The sequence below is a fragment of the Chamaea fasciata genome, unplaced genomic scaffold (genome assembly GCF_029207755.1).
Source record: "Chamaea fasciata isolate MVZ Bird 193981 ecotype frontalis unplaced genomic scaffold, bChaFas1.0.hap1 SCAF_8, whole genome shotgun sequence".
NCBI lineage: Eukaryota > Metazoa > Chordata > Aves > Passeriformes > Sylviidae > Chamaea > Chamaea fasciata.
Genome location: NW_027094093.1, coordinates 39,089,175 through 39,108,054, shown reverse-complemented (window position 1 = coordinate 39,108,054; position 18,880 = coordinate 39,089,175). Strand labels below are relative to the sequence as shown.

Here is an 18,880-nt window from a genome sequence, read left to right as displayed (position 1 = left end):
CAGATGATGCTGCATTTAGGTATTGGACCTGTATTCATAAATGTTTGTTATTTTGAACAAGTGTTTCTGCTATAAAGTAACTTATTTTTTGCAACGATTTTGAAGTTGGATCAAATTATGGTACAGAATGGAAATCTCTGGCTTTGTTAGCATTCACTGCATGTTCCATAGGGATTACACGTTCTTCTCAAGTGTGTGTGACCAACATTTATGGCTTAACTGCTTTTATATATCTTTATCACAGGACAAACTGAGATCTTCTAAATCACAACATGTGGAATAGAGCTACCTGAATGATTAGAGGTAGTTCTAGATAGACTGAAATCTAGTAGGTAAAGTTTTCAGGATTTTGTAATTTATGAGCATGGATTTAATTCCCATGGGCAGCGTTTGAAATCTCAGTGGACGAACAGTTCAGTATTTTATTTACTGTTATCATTTGTATTGTTTTGTGAGATTTTGATTTTTTTATTTGTTTACCTAATCATAGCCATAGCTAGAGTTGTATCCAATACCCATATTTATAGATTTGCTATATAGAAAGTGGTACTGTTGAAAAAAATAAATCTTTCACAAAGACAGTAAGAGTCCGTTTGGGCTCCACAGGTTGAGGCCGTGCCATTTCATGAGGGCCGGGGCTGGTGCGTGTTTGAGGTACAGCTGGAGTAGTTGATTTATTAGATCATATTATGTCTGTTTTCTAAATTAATTTTTTCGTGAAGCTGAGGTGTTTGGCCACCAGTGTTTTGGTAGCCTGTAAAACCTCTGTCTGAGAACAACAATTGCGGTTGTTGTAGTTCAGTATACTTAGCTTCTCTGATGGCTGCGGTGGTAGAAACCAGATCTGTGCTTTTAATGTGTCACTGACTGTTGCTGGACTGAGGTCTCATTGAGCCTGGGCTTCAGAAGATAAGTATGGACCTTCTGTTTTGCTGCTTCCAGTGGCATGTTTTTGTTTCTCTCTCCCTCATTGCTCCGTCAGTGCTAAGCAGTTGTTCCACAGTAAGTATTTTTCACATTAGGAGCAATATGGATTGAAATAATTTTAGAAAAATCACTGTTTATGAGCTATTATTTTAACATTTAGTACTATTCTACGTGATTCTCCTGGAGTCCTACAAGAATCAAATTCGTGGCTGTATTTTAGCTTGCAAATTCCTGATATTAGCAGATTGAGGGTTTAGATCATGGTCTCCTAAATCTTGCAGTGAAAGCTTGTTTGCAGTGATACTAGTACCAAACTTACCCTGGTTAAATACAACATATATTGCTTTTAAAAACTATTTTAAGACTACTGTGAGGAGTGCTGCTGATACTCCTTGTTTTTGCAAAGGCATTTCTCATTTGACGGTTTGGAGTGTTACTGCTTTCTTCAGAAACACTGCACATGGTTTGACAAAACTTTCTTGTCTTACAGAAAAGAAAAAAGAACATGAATGAAATGCTGAAGTGTTGGTGTAGTTTAACTTAAGGCAATGAGTTGATATGCAGGTGTTTGATGAGGAAATTGTGGCTGCACTCCCTATATCTGTAATAAGCACAGCAAAATTCTTGGTGTGTTGTTTTGATTGCAGAGATCCCTCTTAATTTATCTTAGGTTCTTTGGAAGATTGTGAGGACGGAATCACTCCTTCACTGGCAGAGGCTGCACTTTCAATGTCAGGGTTTGCTGATACAGATGCACCCCTTCAAATTTTGTGATCTTTCCAGTAATGCTTTCTGTATTTTTTTCCATTGGTTTCCTTTGTTTCTTTCCTAATTGTGAAAAACGGCTGCAATGTATTTCTTTCACTGTTATTAGCAACTTTTTTGTTGCATTGTTTCTTGATTTGTTTTGTTTAGACGTGTTACTTTGGTGTATTCCCTAGGCAGTCTTTGATGCTGCTGAATTTCTGAGAGAGGAAGAATTCCATTGATCCACTGCCCCCAGCCCTCAATGCCTTTGTATCTCTCTCCTGCTATACAAATGATTTTTCTCGGATTACGTGTTGTGATTCTGGCCCTTGTGCTGTTATTTTAGGCCGCTGTAACAGTTTCACTTTTATTGACAGGTTGTCTGATAAGTTAACTATATTTATCCCTTGCAGAAATTCTATATTCTGTTTTTGGACCAAATACTTCATTCTAGTTGCTTAGGAGAAGTGAGCTTTTTGTTGTTAGTCAAGGTTTTTATTTTGGGGGGAGTGTTCTTGGTTTTTTGTTGGGGGTTGCTTTTCCTTTTTTTCCCTTCTAATTTTCATAGTAACCTAAGACCCTCTTCAGTTCCACCATGAAGAGATGATTTTTAAACTGGAGCTTGTGGAAATCAGATTTTGGAATGATTATAGGTAGGGAACAACCTATAATCTCTTCTCACTGTGTCATTGCCATGTATGTAGTCCATATGTGATTATTTCTTTTTGTGAAGGAGAAGTTTTTGGCAGTTTCAAGAAAAGCCATTTGAATGTATTTTCTTTTAAAATTGTGGTAATTATTTAATTCTTACGATTTCTGCAAATTGTTAGATTTCTTTGTGCTTTTTTTTGGAGGTTGGTGCTTAAATTCACGTGCAAGGATTAGAGTTTGTTTTTCTCAGTTTCATATTTTTCCAGGATTGTTTCAGGGTGTAGTTTCATAGTCCTTTTGCATACCAAAACAACTTGGGGAGCAGTTTGTTCTGGAGAGTGTGTGCGCGCGCATGTACATAAGCATCATTTACATGAAAATAAAGGTATTTTCCTTGGGCTTGGCATAAACAAGGAGACAATGCAGGCTGGCACCGATGCTTACGTAACGCTGTCGGAAAAATTTCCTTCACAGTTCAGTTGGTTTTATGTTTTTCTGCTGCCTTCTCCCCTCACGTAATTAAAGTACAGGTGAAGCTGCATACTTCTCCTGAGCCGGTTTTGGTCCGTGAGCAGCTGTGTTTCTGGTGATCCAAGTGCTCCACCTGCCTTTTGGTTTGTTTACCAGGAAATCAAGATGTGTAAACTGCAGGAAGCACTGTTTGACCCTCTCTGACAGTATCTCATTACAATAATTGCTAATCTCTGAATAAGACAGCCATGTTTTGTGTGTAACACAGAGGGAGCTTGTGGTAGATTTTAGATGCTTCCTTAAATACAGCTTTGTCAACGCTTGCTTGGATTTAATTTTCGGGATAGCTTTTGACAATAGACATCTGGCGACCTTTGGGTTCAGCAAACTCGGACATGATAGCATGTGTGCTTTCTTCCTTCTTGACTGAAAAAGAGAGCAAACAACAAAAACCTCCAAGAGCGAACCCTCGGCTTGTTTTGGAGTGCTGTCACTGCTCTGCAGCGACAGGATAATGGCTACTTCCTGATTAAACCCCTCTCCACAGTAAGCTGTTCGTGTTCTTTATCTGTTCTCCTGTAATGCCAAGTGTTCGGTGCTTTCCTTCTGTTTCCTTCCCCCGCCTTCCCCCCTCCCCTGCACCTGCCCCCCCCCGGCCTTCCCTGGGTTCATAGTTTGAAATGTTTATGGATTGAGGAAGAATATAAAAAGAATATATAGAGAGTAGCGGGTTTTATTTTTTTTTAAATTCTAAACCAACTACTGCTTCTTGTAATGCTTGTCTGACAGTAGTGATGAGCAGAACACCTGATTTTCATGAGATTAAAAAGCCCCAAACCGTTGAAGTCTATTTAGGTTTTAGCCAACTGGTATTACCTTTATGAAAAATTTTGATGAATGCTCACTGGACAAATGCAGTGACATAGAATGCATGTGTTTCGTGCAAATTCTGAGGTATTGGTATTTTCTTAATATTTTTATCACTTCCTGAACTGTTTCCTGTCAAACAAACTTAGTCTTTCAAATAGAACAAAACAGCCTTTTGGTCAGCTTCTCTTATATGATCGTTTGAGTGCTGTTTCTATCTTTATTAGAGTTGATGTGTTATTTTTACTTGAAGTAATTTCTCAGCTCTTGCTGCTGAGGACCAGGTGAGTGTAGGCTATCACTCAGTGCACAAGTGTGGTCTTACTTTTCTCAAGAGTGTCAGTCTAACAGATTTGATACTGTAAAACAGTGGTTACAGCGGGTTTTTGGTCTCTCGCAGCTTGTTACATGGGTCTGCGGTGATGATATTTTTCTTAAGGTTGGTCTTGTGTTGCGCTAGTCTAAGTGGCACAGCATTTGCAGTAGTGCTGTACGTACCGTGGATTAGTGTGCTGGCGTTCTATAGTATACAATAGCAGTTCGTGTTCTTGGTTACTTTGTGGAAGTTTAGAGAAGTGCTAAATTAAATTATGCAGTTCTGATATAAATTAATAATAAAATAATACTGTGTTCTTGGTACCAAAGACTTTTGTTTTCCTTTTGTAAGCTAGAGTATGAAAAACCTTGTAGTGAACTCCTAACCAAAATCATTGTTGCTCTTCACAAGTCCACTTCTTCTATTATTGTATTTTGTGTGGAAATAAAAGGATGTACAATTTCATTTGGTGACAGGACATATCCACTATGTTGACAGAAACTGGAACCGATAATGAAACATGGAGAAAAAGTATGATTCAGTTAATAGAGAGAGATGTTCTTTTACAATAGATGGTTAAAAAATAGATATTGAATTAAACAGCTATTAAAAAGCTTGTGAAGTAGACAGCATGTATGAGGTATCTGCTTTGTTCTCTCCGTGAGAAAAATAAGGAAGTGAGGAGCGGCGTTCCTCCAGCTTGAGGAAGAAAGAGGGTTTTTGGACATGCTTGACCTATTAGTTCACATGAGTTGTTAGCAATAGAGAAAAGGGTGTGGACAACGGAGTGGCTGGAGCATGTAGTTACAGGTCTGTTTTAAGGAGAGCAAGGCAGGAAACATGCCATGGGGAAGAAAGGAAGAGGGATTCAACGTATATTACTGTTTTAAAGGGTTCTCCTCTTCGCAGGGTGGTGAAGACGGGCTGTATGGCAGCCATTGATTTGAACTGCTTTTTCCCCAAAATACTTGTGCTGTATTCTGAGGATTGCTGAGGAATGAGTGCCATTCTCTGAAACAATGACCTTTTCATCTTGAGAAGACTGACTGAAAGATAAAGGTTTCACGGGATAGCCACAGGTTTTATATGCAGGCTGCCTCCCTTACAAGCCCTTTAATACTGGTATTTAATTTGGAAGCCTGGTGACCTGGAGTACTATCCTATGCACTAATGTATCTTACAAAACGAGATTCTCTTGGGTTTTTTTAAACAAAATACTGAATTGCTGCTGTTAATAGATAAAATTTATGTAATATGGTATTGCAATTAAGTTACAGTAGTGCTTAATATTGACTCTGTCTATGAAATGTCCTAGAGTTTGGGGACCAGCAAAGCATATGTATTGTCTTCCAGCAGATTACCTTGCTGCGCAGCTGTCTTCTTGTACCCCTGCTGTTTTTTCCAGTGTCCTGCTACCTGAGTGTTTTGAAAAGGTTTTCCTTGCTGTTCCCAATCTTTTTGCATATTCTGCCACTGAGAAGACTCTTAAAGTTTGGTGCCTCACAGCTGACCTTGTTGGCTCAGGCTTCAGCTTAATTTACAGAACCGGATTCCTGAAGAACAGGTAGAACAGCCCTGATGGAGCTGCAGGAACTGCTTTGCCCGGGCTGCCGGGGGGAAGGGAAGTGTGGCCGGCAGCAGTGGCCGAGGGATACAGCTGGCTTTGCTGTGCAGGGAAGGGAAGTGCCACGGCTCCTCATGGAGCTTTTGGATTTTGAGTGATGGGTGGCAGGAGTGGGGGCTGCTTGGGCTTCGTGCTCCCGTACCCCACAAGACAGCCCCGGCTTTATCTGTCAGATATGACCATCGTTGACCGCTTGTTTTTGTAGAGTGCCTTTAAATTTTGGAAGAGTAGTTTATTGCAATGTGTATCACTGTTAGTCTTCAAAGGGTTTTCAAGCTTTGCCAGGAAACAACGCCTGGTACAGCAAAAGTGGACTCCTGTGTTTTAACCAGTGTTCTTTAATCATGCAGGAAGATGTAATGTTCAGCATGTGGCTTTGTTAGAGCTTGAAATCTAGATACAGTACTTTTGTTCTGAAGATGGAAGTATGGATTGCCTATTATCTTCTTTCTTTCCAATTTGTGAAAATAAAACTGCGATCTGGCAGGGTTTTTTGTGTCTAAGCACTTATTTCAAGTTTGTAAATAACATCAAGATGTCAGATTTGCATCTGCTCGGTTTGTAAAAATAATGTTGTGAATAGAGTCAGCCAGAATAGTCTTCTGACACAATAATACCTGCGGTGGCTTCTGTTGAGGCTTAGTTTTATTTCTTTGTATCTTAAGACCCTTGTTATTTTCCCTTCTAGTTATTCTGTTTACCTAAACTTTAGTGGACTCCATTGTTGTTCTGTGGGGGTTTTGTTTTGCTTAAATGTCTCCGTTTTTAAAAAAGTCATGATACCTTTCAAATTAGAAGAAACAATGAACAAATAACCTAGGAAAGATATTTTGGAAAAGGGGGTGGATGCTACTGATGAAGCTGACTCAAAACAGTGGCTGTTATGGCATGTAATGCTTCCTTCAGGAACTGGTTCTGGGTTTCCAAAGGACCGTGAGTGTGCAACTGCATGAAAATGTGGGAACCATTCGCCTGTGTCTCTGCCTGTTAGTGGGAACTATTGCATTCCTGCTAGATGACACTGCGAGGTGCTTTTAGGAGTTCAAAACTGAGGAATTAGCATTCCTCAATGATAGGGTTTTTAGTCAGGGTGCCAAAACTCAGTCAGTGGTGTGAGAGACTGATAGACTTCTTCTTCCCTCTCCCTTGGGCTAAAGCTAGTTGTCGTTGGCATTGGAGAACCTAATGTGCAATTTAGGTGTTGGGCTTTTTCTCTTTTTGTTTAAATGCAGAATGATATTAATGTTAGAATAAGACTGAAATTTGGTGGTATTCTAAAACAAAATCAGGACCCTTTGCAAAGCCTGAGGCTGATATAGGAACACACTGAAAAGATTTGTTTCTCCTGGATGCTTTTCTGGAACTCTGAATTGGTACCTATAATTCATTTCTCACCAGAGTATGCTGGTGGTTATAGTGTTTGTCAATATTTGAAGGACTAAAATAATAACTTAAGTTGTTAGGATGAAAAACTCAAAAACAAACTCCTAACAAACTAACTGCCCAAAAAATACCTAGACCATTTGTTAGGAAGGACTTTGACTTCCATCCTTACCCCTTCTTGTTAGAGTGTACGTGGTCTGTAAGTTCTGGACTGCAGGGTAAAAGAAGCCTTTTTTAGCATCTTTTTTCTTACAGGGCAGTGCCCATGGACTAGTTCTGAGCTCGTTATTTTGTCACACATGGTGTTCATACTCCAAAACAGATACTGGATTCGTAGTTACTTCTTCCCCAAATTACATTTCCTTTAGTTTACGTTTTTAAAGATTAACTGCAGTCATTTCTTCATGTCTTTTTTCCCAGCATGAAGCAAAATAATACCAAGTGGGCAAAACACAGTTTTCGTAATGACTCCTTTTGATAGATCTTGTACGTATATATATTAGAGCAGTTACTTTAGGCTTCACAAAGTTAGCTGTTGGTTTAATGCCTTCTATTATTATTTGGCAAAGTTAGGCAAGATTCAGATACAGAAGTACTAGAAAGCATGTTTGGCACGAGCACTGTTGAATTTTAACGATTCCTAGACAAGCCTGTGGCAGCTTTTGCCATCAGAGGTTCAGCAGGACGCTCCCCTCTGTAGGTGTTTTCTCCGGCTCTGCTGGTGCCTGTACGTGGAGCTAAGCTTCCATCTTGAGCTTGAGATCAAGTCGAGCCACTGAGCCGTGGGAAGAGGTGTACCGTACAGTGGCTAAACAGGAGCTAAGTTTCTGAGTGGCAGGATACCGCCAGAAAAGCAGAAAATTTGCCTCTGTCAGATTGAAATTCAGGGTTTGGAAAAGCACAGGAAAAAAGGCATTGACTTCAGCTGTCCCAGTTTTCTTACTGCTTTTTGAACTACTGCTGCGTAGCATTTCTAGTGTGGGTTCCTGTCCTTAGGGTGGTTCAGAGCCACTCTAAGCCAGAATTTTTGCTGTGTATTTAAAAAATGTTGTATTGATTATCAGTGTGCAAAGATGGAAAAATACTTCATTATTTTAAAGTTACAGAGGTAGTTGTAGATAGTTTGCTCAGTGCCCTGACAAACTGAAGTAATAGTATAAAATGCTAAGTCTGGCTTCTGTAGAACAAGATGTAGTAGTACTAGAATCCAGTGCAAATAAACCCCAAGGTATTGAAGTCTCATAATGAGAATATTTAAAAAACAAACGATATGTGGAGGATGGAAAAGTGAGCTTTTACATTGAAACTGGAAACATGTTTTTAAGCTGAACTGTTAGGCATGAAAATAAAAGCTGATATTCATCCCAAGATAGTATAAAATATTGCAATGGTCTGCTTGTTTCTTGGTTTGGGTTTTTTTTAGGAACAGAAAGGTTTCTGAAACCTCAGTTCTGAAATGATAAATTCTTTATTTTGGTTTGATGACAAAATCTGGTGAACGTGCCTCTTTGGGGCATTTAGCAGACTGATGCCAGAGAATCTTTGCGTTTGAACGTTCTTCAGATGCTATGACTCCAGCCTTGGCAGTTATGACAAGAGTCCAGACTTTGCATCAGTTTTATGTGGTAGCACTCTTCAGTTGCTGTTCAGATCCGCTTAGAAGCGTTGGAGTACGGATGTGTAGTGCCGTCATCTCGGCTCCACGGGCAGAGCGTCCCTAAGCCTCAGTGTCGGCACAGAGCTGTACCGTGCCATTGCCACCCTGCTGTCCACGTCGTGACTGCTCCTCTGCCTGAGCTGGGTGAATTGCACAGCTTTTCCCTTGGTAAAAGTAGCTGACAGGATGGTTCCTTTCTTCTCGTCTGAAATTTGCTGTGCTGCAAGAAGTGGCTTGGGCAGCTGCTTTTGTAGGGTGAGCATTCCTGACTGAAGTGTGTACATCTGAGTAAGAAGCTATCCCCATCTGCTTCTGTGTTTTGAGGGTGATAGTGTCAACTTTTCCTTTCCTAACCCATCTCAGACATGAAAATGAGTGCAGGGATGTGTGTTCTTAATAACAGTGGTGACTGCTAAACATGGGCGTGTAAAGTTGATAACCTCATACAGAATAACAGATAATGCTGGTAGATCTTATTTTAGGAGGGTAGATTTAGATTAGGTGTTAGGAAGAAATTAAGGGTGGTAAGGCACTGGCACAGGTTGACCACAGTGATTGTGGTCTCCCCGTCCCTGGCACTGTTCTAGGCCAGGTTGGACGGGTCTGTGGGCAGCCTCATCCAGTGGAAGGTGTCCCTGCCTGTGGTGGGGTGTGTGTCTGTGTGTAATGGAATGAGCTTTTAAGGTCCCTTCCATCCAAACCATTCCATGGTTCTGTTTATGTATTTGTTTAAACCAGGCTCTTGGTGTTGCTACTCTGGGTTTGAAACATTTAAGGAGGCTTGGGTCGTTTCAGCATTAAGTGCCTCTCTGTGGTGCTGTGTTGCCTCGTGAGTACTTAGTCTGGCCATACGCTTTTTGTGGTACAGATTGGATAGATGAGCTTTCTTGCCCAGCATTATGCAGCTTTCAGAAATATATTCTGAGGTTTGTCCGGAAGGGAGGCCTATGGAGGGTTGTAGTTTAACCTGACCTGTGTGCCCCTCCTGCCTCCATGGAACGTAAAGTGAGTTATAATGCCCTCTGTCATTTGTAACTATTCTTTCTTTACCATAATCATGAAAAGTATGAACGCAGAAATATCCAAAGCGATGCTTATTTCTAGTGGAAAGCAACACAGGTACTTGTAAAATAGGAGAAAATAAGCTTTTCAGTTGCAACTTATTTTGCATGTATTGTTTAATGATGTGTTTATCCTGTTGGATAGAATCAAAATAGAGGCATTGTTTAAAGGATCATTTTATCCTAAGACTAATTAAAATGGCCACTGCATATTAATAAAGAATTAGAATGGCAACTGATTCCCTTCTCTGTTTCTGTTTTTGCCAGGTGAGTAGTTACACCAAACTTGAAAGTTCTTTGATCTGCTTTGAAGTGGCTTTTAGTTAGTCACCTTATATGGGTGAAGACTGTTAAAACAAATACTTATGTAATTGTGACATCTGTGTGATTTTATGAATGTTTTCACTGCCGTGGATTCTGATGCAGTAAACAATGAGTAGTTGTATCACTGATTGAATATGGGTGATGTGAGTCAGAGGAAGGCTATAAAGTCCATTTAGAACATAATGCAGGAATGTACAGTGCTTCACAGGGTATAGCTGTATTAAGTGTACTGGTGCATAGAAGTGTCTTTGTATGATGTTTCTGGAACACAAGCCAATCTGCTGATGATTCACAAAAAACGGTTTTATTGTGCTGGTTGATTTAGTAAAAGAAGTTTTGTCGTGGTGGCTTTTTTTCCTAGAGAATTTTACATAAAGTACTTAGAGTAAATTATTGAAAGTGACATAATTGCAGCAACATCCTGCGAAATTTGCAATACGTAGCAGCTAACTTTGCTTTTATGGTTTGTACAACATTTGAGACGGTGGATCTTATTAATTATATTTGCACTTTTATTTGAGTGTAAGAACCTCAATGTGTGAAACGTCTCAGCAGTAGTAGGCTGTGTGTTGGAAGGTCTGTGACCAGTCCTTGTCGCCAGAGCAGGGAGCATCACTGGGAGCCTCGGCTCTCCATAGCCCGTAAGGAGCTGCGCCCATTCCTCTGGGTACCTCACTTCCTTCTCACCTGGGGCTTGCTTGTGTTGTGGGTTTTTTTGTCACACCGCTGGTTTTAAACCCTCCCTGTTCCTGTGGCCCTTGTGGAAGGTGTGGAAGGCGCCGGTGCTGCTTGGCCTGCTGAGTCACCTCGGGGCTGGCACCCATGCTCTGCGTTGACCTTCTGAGCTGACCTTTTTGGACACTGCATTTTGCTTTTGTGATGTGCTGGACTGTGTGTTGTGAGAGGCTCTGAGGTGCTTCCCTTCATCAGCTGCCAGATTTCTGGCATCAGAGCACTCATTGACACAAGAACTAGTGGCAGACTGACAATATTATTGTGATACAACTAAATATCTTGCTGTAAGGCAAGAGAACACCAGATGGTGGGTCTCTTCTATAGTTGGGGGTCATAAAGTTGTTACAAATTTCACTTGGTCATTGAGAAAGCATATTTTTACCCAACTTCGTGTGCGAGAGGTGATAATTGAGATAATGAAGTAGTAATGGGAGTGTTAAACTGGAATTTGGAGTTTAGATGTCTTCAAAACACACTTCATAGTACTCACACATCCCAGCTAGCATTGATAGGATACTGAATCCATGATACTGTCCCATGAAGGGAGTTGTTTATCCCATGAAGGGAATTACTTGTTTATACCTGTTTAAGAAGGGGGTTTTTCCTCTGCATTAGGGTACATTCCTGTGAAGATTTTGAGCATAGAATAGGTAGGTGATTGACTGTAAAGAAATTTCAACTGGATATATTTGAAAATGATTTGATTGTTGTTTGATTCAGTAAACGTTTATTTGTTTTGGGGTTTCTGTTTTTATTAAACATTAGTAATTTTTTTTCCCAAAAAGACAACATTTTTCTTGTAAAGCTTCACATACTTCTCTTCTTTGTTCCTTTTTACTGAGAGATTACTTTCTGTTTTCACTGGGTTCAGTTGCATTATTCTTGTTCACCATGGAAAATTCTGGGAAAATAGCTGGAGTTTTGGGCAAAGCATTGAGAAAAACTGGCATAAATCATTACACCTGGAAAATTTTAAGTAATTATTTTCCTAGTTTTACTTAGTGATTTTTCTCTTTTACAGATATGAGAGGTTAAAAAACAGTCATGAAAATTCATAACTGTTGATCGACAAAATAGCTCCAGTGGAACAAATGTTTCACTTGTACTTGAGGTTAAAAAGAATATGAATCTGCTGGAACTGGTATGGACTTTTTAGTCACAGAACACATTAGGTCTACAGTGTAATTATTGCTGATCCTGTCTAATGACTGTTTTGGGATTATCTCTTTTGGAGTTAGCCATCTGCTGTGGTTAGAGTAATTAAACGTAATTTAGGGTTTGAAATCAAAAGTATGGATGTCTCTAGGAGAAGACAGTAAATTTCTTCCATTCAAAATAATTCAGAAATACCAATATTCCAGTTCTCTATTAAAGACATTAAGCAAGCAGCTAAATTAAAGTTTGGAAAAGCACCCTTTCAGGAACACTTCCCAGACCCCTGCAAACTGAAATCAAAGGAGCAGTGTGGGGTGGGAAAGAGGGGAGCCTTAAAAGGGCAGCTTATTACTGTTCTCCCAGTTCTGATTTGATCAAACAGATGGCTTATGTTGGTTAAAAGCTTGCAAGTATAGCTATATTTACTGTATTAAAAATGTATTGATTTGCCAAGGATGTCTTCTTATTTATGACTCAAACATGGATTGCTTGTAGGTGGTTCTTAACTCTACTTATTTCTGAAATGCTTTAGACGCTCACGTCTGAGGAGCTGAGGCCTGTCAGCCTGACCTCAGTGCCCAGGAAGGTTATGGAACAGATCATCTTGGATGCGGTCACGCGGCACATCCAGGATAACCAGGGGAGCAGGCCTGGCCAGCGGGGGTTTAGGAAACGCCGCTTGTGTCTGACCAACTCTGTCTCCTTTTATGAGCAGGTGACCCGCCTGGTGGATTGGGGGAAGGCTGTGGATGTGTCCGCCTGGACGTCAGCAGAGCCTTTGATACTGTCTCCCCCAGCGTTCTCGTGGAGAAACAGGCAGCCCATGGCTGGGACAGGTGTGCTCTTTGCTGGGTTAGAACTGGCTGTGTGGCCAGGCCCGGGGTGTGCTGGTGAATGGAATTATTCCGGCTGGGGTGGGTCACCAGTGGTTTCCCCAGGGCCCAGCATGGGGCCAGTCCTGTTCAGTGTCTTTATCGGTGGCTGGGATGAGAGGATCGAGGGCACCCTCAGTAAGTTTGCGGATGACGCCGCGTTGGGTGGGATTGTTGGTCTGCTTGCGGGTAGGAAGGTTAGGAAGGCCGTGCAGAGGCGTCTGGACAGGCTGGATCGATGGCCAAGGGCGGCTAACTGAAGTTCAGTGAGCTGAAGTGCTGGGTCCTGCACTTGGGTCTCAGCAGTCCCCTGCAGTGCTCCAGAGCGGTCGGTGAGCTGGAAAAGGCGCTGGGGGCGCTGGTGAAAGTGGCTGTACGTGAGCCCAGGTGGCCAGGATGGCCAAGGGCACCTGGATTGTGTCAGTGCCAGCAGGACCAGGGCAATGGCGTCTAGTTGGCGCTGCTAAGGCAGCCTGGGTGCCGTGCCCAGTTCTGGGCCTGTCCTGAAGAGGAAGACGCTGAGGGGCTGGAGCGAGCCCAGAGGCTGAAACAGAGCTGGAGAGGGGGCCCCGGACGCAGCCGAGGAGGGGCTCAGCCTGGAGAAAAGGAGGCTCCTGGGAACCTTCCCCCCTCTACAACGCCCTGAACAGGAGGGCGGAACCGCCTGCTGGGGTCGGGCTCTGCTCCCAGAGGACACGGACAGGACTGGAGGGAACGGCCTCAGGCTGTTCCAAGGGAGGGTTGGGTTGGACAGCAGAGGAATTTCTTCATGGAAGGGGCATCCCCAGGGGTGCTGCGGTCCCCCTCCCTGGAAGTGTTCCCGGCAACGCTGGACGGGGCACTCAGCGCTCTGGTCTGAGTGACAAGGTGGCGATCGGGCGCAGGTTGGACTCGATGGTCTTGAAGGTGTTTTCCACCCATTTAGATTTTACGATTCTGTGGTCAAGACTTATGCTAGCGTTTTATTATTACACACAGCGTTACAGTTTTGGGGTTTTTTTAGAAATTTGAGAGTTCTGGATGTTTTTGTGATGGAACACGAGATAAAAAGTTTCAATCCTGAGTTTCGAATGAAGTGTGTTAAAGTTTAGAGGTACCTTTCCTTTTACGAGGAAATATTGTAATAATACCAGTTTGATTTGTTTCTGATTTCCCTTATGCTCTCTGTAAATATAGTGACTTCACTGTAGCCGAAATTAAAACAACACCAAAATACAACAAATTTTTATTTGTATGAGGAATGCTTATTGGCCTCAAGTAAGTTCAGGCATTTGTAATGACTAAAGAACGTACTTTGTCATAATAATTTGTGTCTACTGATGTCTGTATACTAAACATAGTAAATCTTTTTACTCTGTGTTTGCAAATGCTGCAGACTTAAGACCGTAGATGCAAACTAAAACTGTAGTCCGTTACAAACGGGATTTTCGTTAATTATTATTCTTCAGAACAGTTGTAAAAGCTAATGGACATATATATGTAATAAACACTATATGCAGTATTTTCCAGTGACCTACCTCCACTTACCGGCACGTTAGATTGATTATAGTCACGGATTGCTAAAAATGAATGAGGTGTTCTTTAACTGTGGCTGGAAAACGTTTAACTGGAGTAAAGTATGTAGTTAGGAGTCCTGAATGAAAAAATTAAAATGTTTAATAATATTTTTCGTTTATGAATTTCCTGAAAAAAGTAGTTTTGTTATTTCTACTATTGTTCTGAAGAAGGTCATGCCTCTAATATTCAGTGTAGTAGTAGATATCTTTGTTGGTGCCTTATCAGTATAAGTAGCTGACTTTTTTCGTGTTTGCAGAAAAAACATAGGTGTTTTCTGCATGTGTGAAAACGATTTGTGATAAATTGGGCTGTAAAGAATAAAAGCAGTGAAGTCTTTCGGTGCTGTTGAGGGTAGAGTGGCTGTTTGCAGTTGGTACAGAGGGTTGGCAGTTCTGTGTGACAGCCTCTGCCTCCTGTGTTAGCAGTTTGCACTGTCCCAAAGTATTGTGTTTTGTTCTGCTGGCTTGCAAAGCCTGGAGACTTTCCCTGTGCATAGAAATTGGAATGTGTAAAAAGTATTAGTGACAAGGCATGGACAGTTTAGTTAGAATGGGTCAGTGTATCTTCACAATATTTTGCTTTTCTCCGTTGATTTTGTTTTTGTATTTGCTGTGGCTTTTTAAGTTTCGTTTGTGCAGGCTGAGACAAACCAAGGATCCACTTTCTGGAGAAGCACATAACAGGTTTTGTGCTGTCTTTCCAAGGATGCATTTGGGAAGTCACTTCTTAATACAGCTTTGGATCAGAAGGGCTGTTTAACATATCAGTTTTCTTAATTGTTTAAAATAGAATTTGGAAAAGTCTGTCTTTCTTGTGTACTTGGCATTCTGCTTTCCAAGTACTTGGAATGAGTTTTTGTAGCAGTTGTTTGATATAGGTTCAGTACTTACCCCCTCAGATTTTAGGCATAAATTTGAGAAAGGGTGTTGCCTCTGTCCATGAGGGAGACTTCAGGACAGGAACAGGTTTCTTGGAAGTTTCCCAGTTAAGAGTTCAATGTGCTTCTCTCATGGCATTTTTAATAGTACAGGGACTTGGAAATTTTTTCCCCACCTTATTTATACTGTCATCCTGACTCGCCTTCAGCTGCTGCTCTGGCAGATTGAGTCAGACAGTCTGTTGATGCTGCTACCACTGTGCAAAGACATCATTGGCTTGGCTTCTTAAGTATTTGAGAAACTGCTTCACAGAATATGCTGAGTTGGAAGGGACCCACAGAGATCATTGAGTCTAACCCTGGCCCTGCACAAGACCATCCTGAAGAGCCACACCATGTGCCTGAGAGTATTGTCTGAACACTTTCTCTAGTGTTTTTAATAATAGTATTACTGTCTGTTTTTCTTAAAATACACCTTTGTCCAGTGAAATAAGTCTGGTGACTTTTGATTTAGACAATTCATGGCACAGATAAAAATGTCTCATTTTGTATAAAAAGCTCACCAGTAAACACCACCACCACAAACCCCCAGCAACTTTTCTTCCTGTATTTATTCCGTCTCCCCATAACTGCTGGGTCTTTCTAGATGCGGACGTTTTGGCATGCACTAGAGGTTCTTTAAAGTTGTCTGTCAGGGAGCAGCAGAGAGCAGGGCTGCGCTGCGAGGAGGGGTAAGCTGGCAGGTGAGGATTACGCGGGCAGGGCTTTTCCCAACTCCAGCACGGTCGCGTGCGGTCTGAGCAGTGCTGGCCTGGTTGGGGCTGGACAGAGCGGTGCAGTCTGTCAGGCCCAGCGTCCGTCCAGCTGTCTGCTCAGAGGTACAGAAGGCGGGAGCTGATGCCATCCTAGAGGGAAGCTACGACATGGGATGTAGCCAGGAGGCAGGAGGGGCAAGGGCAAGCTGCGAGTGCGATGGGCTGGCTCTGGCAAGGGCTGAGGGCTCCAGCCCGAGCTGAAATGGAGCTCCTGAGCTCCACGGGGTGTGGTAGAGGCATTCGAGTTGAGATGTGGTGTAGCTCTGAACAGCAGTATGGAATTCCCATAGTACTGCAGCTCTGCTGAGTTCCCTGACAGGTGGGTGCTGTTAATGGGATGTGCCTCTCAAGTGAAGGTCTCACAGGAACCTCTTGAGCATTGTGTGCAGATCCTGAGACACGGTCAGCGCAGACAGTCCCGCAGCCCCTCGCGATTTCCTTTGCTGCCATAGAAGACAGACGTTTATCTTCTCTCTTCCAGATATGGAGTCTGGAGAGCGGTTAACGTCATCATCAGTCTCCTCCACTGCAGCTGCTTCCACTCCAGCGTCTTCGACACCGTCGGTAGCTTCAGAAGTATCGAAAGGTGGCCACTCCGCCGGAGCCGCCACGCTGAGCTCCGCAGTCAACACATGTGGTAAACGTCACTCAAGTCTCTATTGCAGCGTAATTTGAGTGGTTGTCAGCACTTGGAATTGCTGTGACAAGTCAAATGTAATAGGGTTGAACGGGTGAACCCGAGAAAAATGCTTGAGGTTTTTTGGTTTTGCCAAGTGACATTCATTTGCTGTGAATACATCTTACATAGTACTTACTTCTTGAAGAAAGTAAAAATTGCCTATTTAAAATGCGGGAAAAAGGTTCCATTTGCAAGGCTACCTTGAAAGTGAGGATCAAATAAAGGGTTCATCTAGCAAACTCTGTGCCACTTTCAGATTAAGTGGTGACGATCAGCTTCTCGAGCATACGTCATGTTCTCAGGGTTTAAGCCCAGTCTGTACTTTGGTTTTACTTTTGGAGGAATAGTTTCTTCTAATGGAGCTTGAAATGGAGAAGATGAATTTCACAGTGCCAGTCTTGGATAATCTCGGCCAGAGTGAAATATCTTACCTTGAATCAGAAATACATTTGGAAGATTTCTCCATGCAGGAATCTCATTTTTGTGACTGAAATTCCTATTTCAGCTGAATGATGCGTACGTCATCCACAGAATAAGAAATGGTAGACTCTTCCCTGCCGTTTCTCATTTAACTTTTAGAAAACAGATCTGGTTTTAGAGAACATTGTTTCTGTTAGCCCTATTCCTACATGATATATGGTAAATAGGAAGTTTTTTCAGCTTAAATTCATGGTAATCCCCTGTTCTCAGAAAAAACTCACTTCTTGCAGCAGAACGAGCAGAAGTATATTCTCCAAATTGATACAGCTTGATAATAAGTAATGAGTAGATTCCAAGTCCCCAACTCCATCCTGCATTTGTTTATTTGCAGCTGCCCCAAGAAGCTGAAGCCAGAATGTCTGCAGACCTAGAGTTATGTCTCAACTACTTATTTTAATTTCTCTAAAATCAGCCATAAAATTCTTAACTAAAACTCTTCTGGAATAAATAACAAAGTGTTTCGTTTTTCAGTACCCCACCAAAGTTCATCTCCAAAAGAATTTTATTGTCTATATTCATTAGCCCATGCCACTTGAAATGGTTTTCTGTGGTGGTTCCTAGAATGTATCAGGAGCTAATTTCCGTATGGCTACATGTGAATGTACATGCCTGACCTGAGGATTTCTGTGACTCATTTACCTCTCCTTGCTGCTTTTCCTGTCTACATATTATATAATGTAGTTCTGTATCTCCTGTTAATGTTCTGCACATTTATAGGATATGAAATTGGTCTGCCAAAATACATAAGACTGAAGCAGATGAATAATGTAATAAAGGTACTAAACTGTCAGTTTTATTCTTCATTAGAAAATACAGATAGTTCTTCACTAAAGGCCTTTAAAAAATTCTGTTCTCATCTTTTATTTTAAAAAAGTTTCATTTCTGTCTGATAGCTAATAGTTAAAAAACTGATAGTAATTACCAGCATTCATTTTTTTTTCAGGTTTGGATTGTTTTCCTGGCTGCATCTGATGTTTAAGAACATACATAATTTTTCAGGGACACTTTGTCTTCCCAAAACCAAGCTGGAATGTAGTTTACTATCAATACTGTCCCATCAGTTTTATTTATGAGTACATCTGTTTCTCTGCTAGCAGAGTGCACTGTGGTTGCTGTTGTATCCCCTCTGAAAAGGTTCCACAGAAGTGTTAATGCTGCCAGCCAGCTGAAGACACTTTTCCCTAGAATGACCCACAGTGTGTCCTGAATTTACAAGATACTCAGTAGCCAAGATAGATTATATACTAGCCGGTTCTAATCTGAGGTGTTCTTCACTCCTGTGGTATTTAAAAAACCCCAACAACGTCTGTCAAACAGATAATTGAATTATCTTCTAATTTAAAAATGTATTTTTCTAGTATCTAATAAAATACTTTTTTAGGAATAAGCAATTATTCTTACTAAGAAAAGGTAATGCATGAGATTAGAGAGGTTCTTTTTAGCCCGATTCATCCCTTTATTTTCTTTGCAACATTCAGCAGTCTGTTAAGTAGTCTCTGCAATAAACTTGATTGCATACTCTTGTCAGGTGCCCGTGACACATGGCGAGTTAGAACTGGGAGTCTTTACTCTTCGCCAGGGAGATTAAAATACAAGTAAATTATTTTGGCATGTTCCCAGGTCAAAACGACAAAAGCACCTGTGTGAAACTATTGTGGAATATATAACATACTGTTAGTCTG

At 41.4% G+C, this 18,880-nt stretch overlaps 1 protein-coding gene across 13 annotated transcripts in view; it reads left to right on the top strand.

The window, feature by feature from the left end:
• The first annotated feature begins 3,312 nt into the window (after positions 1–3,312).
• BAZ2B (bromodomain adjacent to zinc finger domain 2B) overlaps positions 3,313–18,880 on the top strand; it is a 69,364-nt gene continuing 53,796 nt past the window's right edge. For 12 of the 13 annotated variants that reach the window (XM_066190533.1, XM_066190522.1, XM_066190530.1 and 9 more), the window contains exon 1: positions 16,521–16,676. In XM_066190533.1, coding sequence (XP_066046630.1) covers positions 16,523–16,676 — 154 coding nt within the window. In that variant the 5' untranslated portion in view covers positions 16,521–16,522. Of the gene's footprint in view, positions 3,343–16,520; positions 16,677–18,880 lie in introns of those variants that run through there. The other variant, XM_066190532.1, reaches the window with a different exon arrangement.